The 12,154-nt window shown below is 48.6% G+C and overlaps 1 protein-coding gene across 2 annotated transcripts in view; it reads right to left on the reverse strand.

The window, feature by feature from the left end:
• SOX5 (SRY-box transcription factor 5) overlaps positions 1-12,154 on the reverse strand; it is an 860,916-nt gene that overhangs the window by 32,125 nt on the left and 816,637 nt on the right. For both annotated transcript variants that reach the window (XM_030214565.1, XM_030214564.1), the window contains exon 13: positions 11,195-11,303. In XM_030214565.1, coding sequence (XP_030070425.1) covers positions 11,195-11,303 — 109 coding nt within the window. The remainder of the gene's footprint in view (positions 1-11,194; positions 11,304-12,154) is intronic.

The raw sequence follows: 12,154 nt of genomic DNA on the forward strand, positions 1-12,154 counted from the left end.
CACTGGACCCTAATGTAAAGCTTCTCTGCATTTGTGGTGGGTGCTACAATGGGGATCATGAGCCACTGCCTTTGAGGATAGCCCCTGTCACCTATGTGAAAGGACAGACTGAATGAGACAAAAGATATGAGCTGTGGTGAGTAGGTAATGCATGGGTGCTTCAGAATATGTGATTGATGCTTAGAAAGAGCACTGGAACTTCATAACATGTACACATAGCAGTATTATTGTGGACGCAGTGCAGAGCTTATCAAGCAAACATGTGGATAAAGGTGAGCCGGTTGATATTGTATATCTGGATTTTTAGAAGGCGTTTGACAAAGTACCTCATGAAAGATTCCAGAGGAAATTGGAGAGTCATGGGATAGGAGGTAGTGTTCTATAGTGGATTAAAAACTGGTTAAAAGATAGAAAACAGAGAGTAGGGTTAAATGGTCAGTATTCTCAATGGAGAAAGGTAGTTAATGGGGTTCCCCAGGGGTCTGTGCTGGGACCGCTGCTTTTTAACATATTTATAAATGACCTAGAGATGGGAGTAACTAGTGAGGTAATTAAATTTGCTGATGACACAAAGTTATTCAAAGTTGTTAAATCATGGGAGAATTGTGAAAAATTACAAGAGGACCTTACGAGACTGGGCGTCTAAATGGCAGATGATGTTTAATGTGAGCAAGTGCAAAGTGAAGCATGTGGGAAAGAGGAACCTGAATTATAGCTACATCATGCAAGGTTCCACGTTAGGAGTCACTGACCAAGAAAGGGATCTTGTGTCGTCATTGATGATACGTTGAAACCCTCTACTCAGTGTGCTGCTGCGGCTAAGAAAGCAAATAGAATGTTAGGTATTATTAGGAAAGGAATGGAAAACAAAAATGAGGACGTTATAATGCCTTTGTGTCGCTCCATGGTGTGACCGTACCTCGAATATTGTGTTCAATTCTGGTCGCCGCATCTCAAAAAAGATACAATAGAATGAGAAAAGGTGCAGAGAAGGGCGACGAAAATGATAAAGGGGATGGGATGACTTCCCTATGAGGAAAGGCTAAAGTGGCTAGGGCTCTTCAGCTTGGAGAAAAGGTGGCTGAGGGGAGATATGATAGAGGTCTATAAAATAATGAGTGGAGTTGAACGGGTAGACGTTGTTCTGTTCTTTGACAGCCTTGCCTTAGTTATAGTAGGTTCCTGAAATGTGTTTAATGCGTTACTGCAGATCTGTCTGTAAGTTAGAGGAGCAATGCATTATGAGGCATATTTTCAAAGCACTTAGCCTTCCAAAGTTCCATAGAAACCTATGGAACTTTGGAAGGCTAAGTGCTTTGAAAATATGCCTCAATGTGTAATATAGTTCACAGCTAGTGCAGACACACTTGTCTGTCTGTTTAAAAACTGTTATCATTGATGTAATGTTGCCTCCTTCTCAGCCTAGCTTGACTGCCTTGCTACCTGATGGCTCTGTCTCACTGGTCTTTATGCTCTTGTTCTTTGGGCTTGGAAGCCCCCCTGCTTTTCCCCTTGTTATAGCTTTGAAACTTGCTCCATCTTGTTTTCTGTCAGTACTTGGCCTGATAAACTCCCTGAAGAGAACTTGGTTTTTTACCTTGTAAAATATATCTTGTCAATAAGATATAGCATGTTCCAGGCATCCATTTCTGAGCTCTCTCTGCCTGGTCATCTATTTTCCACCTTAGCAGTAGAATTCTTTTTCCTCAGACTTCTACCTCCAAGCATTGTTTCAGCCCAGAATAACGAAGTCTCTGTGCTATGAAGCACCCCTTCTGACTGTGAGTACATTGATGTGTTTATGCAATAAAGAAAATATCAGTAAAAGAAAGAGGCTTCAGGGTGTGCTGGTGTGCCAAGGTTTATGCTTCAGGATATTAAGATTTTGTTAGTTTTCAAGTCTTAAGAGAACTGAATAGACGTGAAGAGGTCTATAAAATAATGGGTGGAGTTGAACGGGTAGATGTGAAGTGTCTGTTTACGCTTTCCAAAAATACTAGGACTAGGGGGGCATGCGATGAAGCTACAAAGAAGTAAATTTAAAATGAATCAGAGAAAATTCTTCTTCACTCAACGTGTACCGTATTTTCCGGACTATAAGACGCACTTTTTTCCCCCCAAATTTGGGAGGAAAATGGAGGGTGCGTCTTATAGTCCGAAGGTAGAGATTGGCAGGCCGGCCGCCCGCCCTCCGAGTTCGGGATCGCCCTCCCTAGGGTTACTTCCCCTCCCCCCGGCCCTGTCACCACCTCTCCCCTTACTCACGCGATCTTCCCTGGTGGTCTAGTGACGTCGGGGCAGGAAAGAGCCCCCTCTTTCCTGCCCAGCGCGCTGCTCTGCATCCTCCTGAATGCTGCCTGTGATGATGGTCTCGGTGAGATTCAAAATGGCCGCCGAGACTTCAATTCTCGGCAGCCATTTTGAATCTCACCGAGACCGTCGTCACAGGCAGCATACAGGAGGATGCAGAGCAGCACGCTGGGCAGGAAAGAGGGGGCTCTTTCCTGCCCCGATGTCACTAGACCACCAGGGAAGATCGCGTGAGTAAGGGGAGAGGTGGTGACAGGGCCGGGGGGGGGAGGTAACCCTAGGGGGGGGGAGGTAACCCTAGGGAGGGCGATCCCGAACTTGGAGGGAGGGAGGGAGGGATTCAGACAAGACGCACCGGAGCACCTAGGTTTTAGAGGAGGGAAAAAGTGCGTCTTATAGTCCAAATTTTTTTTTCCTATTTCCCTCCTCTAAAACCTAGGTGCATCTTATGATCCGGTGCATCTTATAGTCCGAAAAATACGGTAATTAAACTCTGGAATTCGTTGCCATAGAATGTGCTAAAGGTGGTTAGCTTAGCAGAGTTTAAAAAAGGTTTGGACGGCTTCCTAAATAAAAAGTCCATAGACCATTATTAAATTGGGGAAAATCCACTATTTCTGGGGATAAGCAGTATAAAAGGTTTTGTACTTTTTGGGGTGCTTGCCAGGTATCTGTGACCTGGATTGGCCATTGTTGGAAACAGGATGCTGGGCTTGATTGACCTTTGATCTGTCCCAGTATTGCAATACTTATGTACTAACCAATAGCCATTGATCTGGGTGCCCTCAAACGTCACAGATTCCAGAGCATAAAAGAATGCATGCAAGATCCTAGAAATTTGGGGAAAGCATCTGTTTTTGTTGCTGTTCATTGCAGACTGCATGTTAAGGGAGTATGGTAAAATTATGTATCATACCTGATAATTTTCTTTCCATTAATCATAGCTGATCAATCCATAGACTGGTGGGTTGTGTCCATCTACCAGCAGGTGGAGATAGAGAGCAATCCTTTTGCCTCCCTATATGTGGTCATGTGCTGCCGGAAACTCCTCAGTATGTCGATATCAAAGCTCCATCCGCAGGACTCAGCACTTAGAGAATTACACCCACAAAGGGACACTCTGCCCAGCTCACCACCGCCGAAACGGGGAGGGGAATCAACCCAGCTCATCCCCACACAAGTGGGGGAGGGGAATCTGTCCAGCTCATCCCCGCGGAGCGGGGGAGGGACACCACACCCGCCGATGCGGGGGGATCTGGCTTATACTGCGACCGCAACCACGGAAGGAGCTGGCTGACCCTAACACCGCCGAAGCGGGAGGGATATAAGGCTGCCCTACTGCCGCACGAAGTGGGAGGGAGCGCCGGCAGAATTTAGGTCTCAATCCAGCCCCGTAAAACGGAGGGGAGAGGAATGCAGCAGCTCACTGTAACACAAAATCGTCTCAACTCCAGAAGAATTCAATCGAAAAAACTTGAACACGAAGACCTCCTGAACAGGAACTGAAGACTAAACTTGAACCTGAACTGCAACCAGAATATAAACAGTACAGATATCTGGGAGGGGCTATGGATTGATCAGCTATGATTAATGGAAAGAAAATTATCAGGTATGATACATAATTTTACCTTCCATATCATCATGCTGATCAATCCATAGACTGGTGGGATGTACCGAAGCAGTACTCACCCAGGGCGGGACATAGAAATCCCTGACCGCAACACTGAAGCTCCAAACTGGGCCTCCGCCTGAGCAGCCACAGTCAAGCGGTAATGACTGGAGGAGGTATGAGCCGATGCCCAAGTTGCCGCCTTACAAATCTCTTCCAAGGAGACAGACCCGGCCTCTGCCATCGAGGCCGCCTGTGCTCTAGTGGAGTGAGCCTTCAGCTGGATAGGCGGCACCTTCCCCGCGGCCACATAAGTCGCTGCAATGGTTTCCTTGACCCACCGTGCCACTGTAGGCTTGGATGCCTGCAGACCCTTACGAGGACCTGTGAACAGGACAAACAGATGATCCGACTTCCGGAAATCATTGGTCACTTCCAAGTATCTGATGATGACTCGTCTCACATCTAGATATTTGAGAGCAGAGTACTCCTCTGGGTAGTCCTCCCTACGAAAGGAGGGTAGACAGAGCTGCTGATTCACATGGAAACGAGAAACAATCTTGGGCAGGAAGGAAGGCACTGTGCGAATAGACACTCCTGCCTCAGTGAACTGCAGGAAGGGCTCTCGACATGATAGCACCTGGAGCTCGGAAACTCGTCTGGCTGAAGTGATAGCCACCAAAAAGACTGCTTTCAACGTCAGGTCTTTCAGAGATGCCCTCGACAAGGGTTCAAAAGGCGGCTTCTGCAAGGCTCTTAGCACTAGATTGAGATTCCACGCAGGCACCACCGAGTGCAGAGGAGGGCGTAGGTGATTAACTCCCTTGAGAAAGCGCCCCACATCTGGTTGCGAGGCCAGGGAAGCACCCTTCAGGTGACCCCTGAAGCAAGCCAGAGCCGCTACCTGGACTTTAAGGGAACTGAGCGACAGGCCTTTCTCCAGACCTTCTTGCAGAAATTCCAACACTGAAGAAATTGGAGCAGTGAAGGGAGAAAGAGAGCCTGCCTCACACCACGATGCAAAGGTACGCCAAACCCTGGCATAAGCAGTAGAAGTAGAGCACTTCCTCGCTCTCAGCATAGTGGCGATGACCTTGTCTGAGAAGCCCTTCTTCCTCAGACGCTGCCGCTCAATAGCCAGGCCGTAAGACCAAAGAGGGAGGGATCCTCCATCACCACGGGACCCTGACGCAACAGGCCCCGCTCCGCTGACAGCCGCAGAGGGCCGTCCACTGAGAGCCTGATCAAGTCCGCATACCAGGGACGTCTGGGCCAGTCTGGACCCACCAGGATTATCTGGCCCGGATGCTTTGCCACCCGGTCTAGCACCCTGCCCAACATGGGCCAGGGCGGGAACACATAGAGAAGCTCCTGTGTCGGCCACTGTTGGAGAAGAGCATCTACTCCCAGAGATTGAGGGTCCCGTCCTCTGCTGAAAAAGCGCGGCAATTGGCCGATGACGCCATCAGATCTAGGCTCGGCTGGCCCCAGCGCTTCGTGATGTCCAAGAACGCCTGAGCAGATAGCTGCCACTCTCCGGGATCCAAGGTATGGCGACTGAGAAAGTCCGCCTTGACATTCATAACACCCGCAATGTGGGCCGCCGACAGCTGTTCCAGGTGCGCTTCCGCCCACTGGCATAGAATCATGGCCTCCTTGGCTAGAGGGGCGCTCTTGGTACCTCCCTGGCGATTGACATAGGCCACAGCCGTGGCATTGTCTGACAGAACCCGTACTGGCTTCAACGCCAGTACCGGGAGAAACTCCAAAAGCACCAACCGAATGGCTCTGAGTTCCAGGAGGTCGATAGACCACTTTGCCTCTGCAGGAGACCAGAGCCCCTGCGCTGTCCTTCCCAAGCAGTGGGCTCCCCAGCCCGTCAAAGAGGCGTCCGTCGTGACGACAACCCACTCCGGAGTCAAAAGAGGCATTCCTGCGGACAGCTTGTCTGGCCTCAGCCACCAGCTCAGCGCCTTGTGCACTGCTGGATCCAAGGGAAGGCGCACAGCGTAATCCTCCGACACTGGAGTCCATCGCTGCAGCAGAGAGTGCTGTAGAGGTCTCATATGGGCCCTGGCCCAGGGCACTACTTCCATCGTGGCCGTCATAGAGCCCAACAGCTGCACATAATCCCAAACCCGAAGAGGAGAGGCTACTAGGAACTGGTCCACCTGAGCCTGAAGCTTGACAATCCGATTGTCTGGCAGGAACACTCTGCCTACTCGGGTGTCGAAACGAGCTCCCAGATACTCCAGGGACTGAGTCGGGTGCAGCTGGCTTTTCTCCCAGTTGATGATCCACCCCAGGGAGCTCAAAAGAGCAATCACCTGGTCTGAAGCTCTGCCGCACTCTGCATAAGAGGGGGTTTGGATCAACCAGTCGTCCAGATAAGGCCGCGATGACCACCATTACTTTGGAGAAGGTCCGCGGAGCAGTAGCCAACCCGAACAGGAGGACTCTGAACTGGTAGTGTCGGCCCAGGACTGCAAAACGCAGAAAGCGTTGATGAGGAGGCCAGATGGGAATATGCAAGTAAGCTTCCTTGATGTCCAAGGATGCCAGGAACTCCCCTGCCTTCACTGCCGCTATAACAGAGCGGAGAGTCTCCATTCGGAAGTGTAGAACTTTCAAGGCCTGATTGACCCCTTTGAGGTTGAGGATAGGCCGTACAGAACCTCCTTTCTTTGGTACCACAAAGTAAATGGAGTAACGTCCCTTGCCAAGCTGATCTGGCACCGGAACGACCGTACCCAGGCGGATCAGATTGTCCAAAGTCTGCTGCACTGCCACAGCTTTGACCGGAGACTTGCAGGGAGAGTGCACAAACCCATCTCTTAAGGGTCGGCAGAACTCTAGCTTGTAGCTGTCTCTGATGACTTCCAGCACCCAAGCGTCTGAAGTTACCCTGGTCCACTCGCCCAGAAACGAGGATAGGCGTCCTCCAATCTGCTCTGAGCCATGGACCAGGGCCCCGTCATTGGGTACGAGACCCTGGGGGAGGACCGGAGGACGCACCTCCGGGACGGCGGTCTCTGCGAAAGGAATGCTGCTTGGGGGAGAAGTTCCTTTTGAAGGAAGAGGGGGCAGAGGAGCCCGACTTGCCCGGGCGATACCGACGGGCTTCCTGAAACCGTCCTTTGGAGGAACTGGGCCGGGCACCACTGGCCCGAGCCCTGACCTCCGGTAACCTCTTGCCCTTAGACGTGCCGAGATCGGTCACAATCTTGTCCAGCTCGACCCCAAAGAGCAGCTTGCCTTTAAAAGGCAACTTAGCCAGGCGAGACTTAGAGGCGTGGTCAGCAGACCAATGCTTCAGCCAAAGCCAGCGCCGTGCAGAGACTGTCTGAGCCATACCTTTAGCCGAGGCTCTCAAGACATCATACAGCAAGTCAGCCAAGTAGGCCAAGCCCGATTCCAGGGCTGGCCAATCAGCCCTCAAAGAAGGATCTGAGGGGGAAGCCCGCTGCACAATCGTCAGGCACGCCCTGGCCACATAGGAGCCGGAAACTGAGGCCTGCAAACTTAAAGCAGCCACCTCGAAGGACGACTTTAAAGCCGCCTCCAATCTTCTGTCTTGGGCGTCCTTTAGGGCCCTGCCACCTTCCACCGGCAACGCCGTTTTCTTAGTCACCGCAGTGATTAAAGAATCCATGGTAGGCCAAAGAAAGGCTTCCCGTTCACCTTCAGGCAGAGGATAGAGGCGGGACATAGCCCTAGCCACTTTAAGGCTCACTTCTGGGGAATCCCATTGAGCCGAAATCAAGGTGTGCATGGCTTCATGCACGTGGAAGGTTCTAGGTGGGCGCTTCGTCCCCAGCATAATGTCAGAGCCAGCAGAGGCTGAGGGATAGACGTCCTCCGGAGAGGAAATCTTCAAAATGCTCATGGCCTGCACTAACAGGTTGGGCAAATCCTCTGAGCGAAAAATCCGCGCTGCAGAGGGGTCATCCGCTCCATCCGAGTGGGAATCCGTCTCCTCCAAGGAATCCCCAAAGGACCGTTGGGAGAACTCAGATACACTGCCCTCATCTACATCAGAGGAGACAGAGTCCTCTAGGGCCTGGAAATCCACCCGAGGGCATTTGCTTCCGGAGGCCTCAACCCCTTTATCAGATAGGGGAGCAGGGTCAGCGTTTTGCATAAGAAAAGCCTGATGCAGCAGCAAAATGAACTCAGGGGAGAAACCCCCCAGACTGTGCACTTCTGCAGCCTGGGCCACGGCCCTAGACGCACCCTCAACCGGCGCTCGTAAGAGTGGGGGAGAAACATGCTGCGCATCCGAAATGGATCTGGCGCGAAACTCCGAGAAGGAGCCGCGCGGGAAGAACGGCACTTAACTTTTGCTGCTTTCTTGCCGTCGCCCGAATCAAGGGCGACCATAGCATTAACGTCTCCCACCTCGAGGGCGGCCCAAGAAGAAGCCATCCGAGCAGAGTGGCCTGCCAAAATGGGGGGGGGGGGGGGGGGGGTGGGGGCCAGCAGCGGGGGATGGGCGCTTATGGCGGGAAAAACCGCTGCACCAGAGGAAGAACCGGGACACTGACTGGACTCCAAACTGACGCCCAAAAAAGGCGATTCAGGCTTTGAAACCCCCGCATCCCCGCTAGACATGCCCACGCGGTCCGGGGAGCGATTCTTCGCGCCCTCACCCTCCGAAGCCATAAGCCACGTGGAGACCAATCGGGGAACCCCCTGCCCGCTACAAAAGGTAAAAAATACCTGCTTCTCGCTCCGAGCTGTAATGAACTGGTGTCCCAGTGAGCAGCTGCAATAAACGCTGATATAAACGTTGAAATAAACGCCCTTAAAGGACGTTCAAAAATTTTTTTTTTTTTAATGGAGCCAGCGGGAGGGGAGAAAAGGAGGGACCTGGCACCACCAGGTTTGCACTTGCTCAAGAAGAGCCCTCAACCCCAGGTACTCAACAAAACCTAAGAATTAGGCTTGGAGACCTAGCCAGAGCTGCTGCTGTGTGTGACCACTACCTGCTGCGATAGAGAACATACTGAGGAGTTTCCGGCAGCACATGACCACATATAGGGAGGCAAAAGGATTGCTCTCTATCTCCACCTGCTGGTAGATGGACACAACCCACCAGTCTATGGATTGATCAGCATGATGATATGGAAACAGCATTTCTGTGTGGAAAGTCACCTTCCTCTCTTGTGGAGGCCTTATGGACACATATGTACAATGTATGACCTGCAAGACAAATGGGAAATGGGCCACGCCCTAGACATTCTTAGAGAAGCATATCTAATCTAAGGTGCAGGTGAGAAAGGTCCTCAAAACTGGGAAATGCACTATGAGATGGCAGACTGGCTGAGGCAGACAGCAGTCACAACCGACATAGACTGGAAACTGCCAGTAGTGAAAAACACAAGGGTTGTGGTAAACTTTAGGTGTTCCAGCATAGGCTACCCCTTCTGAGTGGAGGAGCACAGGAGATGTTGCTGCTCCTGGCAGAAATGGTGAATGGCAGCCTTGTTTAAAATAATAAAATAAAATAAAATAAATAAATAAATAAATAACCTGTTGATGTACTGGTCATCTGTGAGGTCTAGAAATTAGGTCTTAGATCTATAAATCCTCTGATAGGAATGCCTCATTGTGGGCCTCTTCTGTTCTGTGCCTCATGCAGCAAGGTCTGCACAACCCATTTCTCCAGTGCAGTTGTCTTCTGGTTTCTTTATCTGCCACCTGTTATACCCTCCATCAGCATCCTGCAAAACTCTCTACCTGCAGCCACAATGTATATACACTCAGCCACAGTCTTGCTTATGTGTGTGTGCACGCGCACAGGCACATGCGCACACACACACATATACATAGAGGTACAGACAATGTAGTAGTAGTAGTAGAAGCAGTAGCAGCAGCAGCAGCAGCAGCGACACAACCAGACAAACACACCCTAGGGCAAGGATCACAGACACAGGGAGTTTGAGGGCACAGCTGGAGGAGAGTGGAGGGGGGCTGGGGACTGAAAAACACAGGGGCTTTGTAAGAAGGTTTACAAGGGTAATGATAAAAACTAGACACCATGCAGAGGACTAATAGGTAGCTAAGGGCAGATCAACACTGACACAGACCACGTTTAGGCCATGGACTTACAATCAGATCTCCACTCAGTAACACTGTAATCAGTCCCACAAGACAAATAATTTGTAGCAGCTGTAAATGGGCATGTTTACATATACTGCTTTGCATGTCAAACTAAACACCAACAGCAGAAGTGGTCCAAGGAAGGAGGAACCATCAATGGTACTTGTACTTTGCACCAACAGATGATTTATAGTGCGACTCTTTTGATGTATGTACAGTATTACCACAATCAACAGTGATTATTTTAGAGTTTCCATTTGTCCTTGAGATGTGTCATTCTGTTCACAAGGCTTCTTGATGCTTATTGATGAGCCCCTGATGCAGACAGTTGCCAAAACTTGGCCAAGTCTGGTCTTTTTTCCCCCAATAACCTCCTTCTTCCATGGACCACTTCTGCTGTTGGTGTTTTGCTTGTTGTTCCTGCAGAGGTTAAACTTCTGCTTTCCTGATCAACTTTGCATGTCAACATATTTTGCAAAACAGAATCTACAAAACATGTAGATAACAGTGCTGCCCATACACCTACAAGAAGAGCCCTCAACCCCAGGTACTCAACAAAACCTAAGAATTAGGCTTGGAGACCTAGCCAGAGCTGCTGCTGTGTGTGACCACTACCTGCTGCGATAGAGAACATACTGAGGAGTTTCCGGCAGCACATGACCACATATAGGGAGGCAAAAGGATTGCTCTCTATCTCCACCTGCTGGTAGATGGACACAACCCACCAGTCTATGGATCTCTTTAATAGACACAGATAAATAATTGCCTTTTTAAAACCAGTTTCTGTTTGGATACAGTTTATACATTGTAAATGCCATATTTTTAATGTGGAAATCACAAATAAAACCTTCTAAAATGAGCTCCGTTGTCTGTCTAGTTCTTGGATTGGGGTGGGGGGGGGGAGGTAGGTAAAGGGAAGGGGTCTAGGCTGGGTGGAATGATTTTATCTTGTAGGGTGGTGCCTTCGTAGTACCTGATCTGGTTGTTTATTCAGATCCACATTTTTCTATGTTCACTGTGCAGCACAAGGAAACAGTAACTCCAGAGGACTGGACAATACCACATGAAGAGAAATAATACAAAGTGATTTATTTCTACATCTTAGAATATTTCTACTATATCACTCCACAGAGGCGGATTTATCTGAATAAATAAAAAGCATTAAAAACTGACCATCAGAGTCTCCACTCAAGTTGAAATCCACTATAGCATGGTTAAATTTTCCATCATCATTTTGTTTTACAACCAGTTGCTGGGTCAGGTGCTCAAGTGCTGTTTTGTCCTGCAAAGGGAAAATGTTGAAGTTTAACTCATAATAAGCTCTTTGTGCAGGCTATCATGCTCCAAAAAGTGGATAAAGCTGTTTATTTGTCATTATACCCAAAGCCCTTGATCTCCTGTAGTAGTTTATCAGTAGATTCTGAAGCACAGTTTTGGGACTCTGCCTCAGTTATGGCACAAATTAGCATACCCTTATGTATAGAAGTATGCATTTAACAGCAAATATTTATTAAATATTGTTTTGTAAGATGTTTCTTTAATTTTCTTTTGTTTTGTGTCTGAATAATTTGGGTTTGTTCCTCTTTTCCAATTCAATTTTGTTTCTTTTTTTTTCAATCTTATATCTTATTTTTCATTTTCCACATCTTTTACTTTCTTTATTAACATTCTCTACAACCTTTCATAATATTACAGGAAATTTTACATAATAGTGAACAAAATAATAAGAAAGAGGATTAATGGACTAAAGCAAACAAACAAACAAAAATAAAAATATCAAGTCAGAAAAAAATTTAAGGGCCCTGTTTACTAAGCCGTGCATGGGGCACACTAATGTTTTTAGTGCACGCTAACACTAGAGATACCCACAGGAATATATGGGTGTCTCTAGTTTTAGCATGTGCTAAAAATGCTAGCGTGCCTTAGTAAACAGGGTCCTAACAGTCTTCAATACTTATTAATTGTTAGATCCTGTTACCTACAAGGTGCCAAGAAGAAAGTTAATCAATAAGTTGCTGGAACTGATATTACTCCCTTTAATGTTTTGAATATCTAGATATTTTAGAAGCTTCAGATACTGCTTTAGCTTCACCTGGGAAAATGTTGGTTACTTTTGCATTGAGATCTGATAAA

This window comes from Microcaecilia unicolor, chromosome 9 (assembly GCF_901765095.1).
Source record: "Microcaecilia unicolor chromosome 9, aMicUni1.1, whole genome shotgun sequence".
NCBI lineage: Eukaryota > Metazoa > Chordata > Amphibia > Gymnophiona > Siphonopidae > Microcaecilia > Microcaecilia unicolor.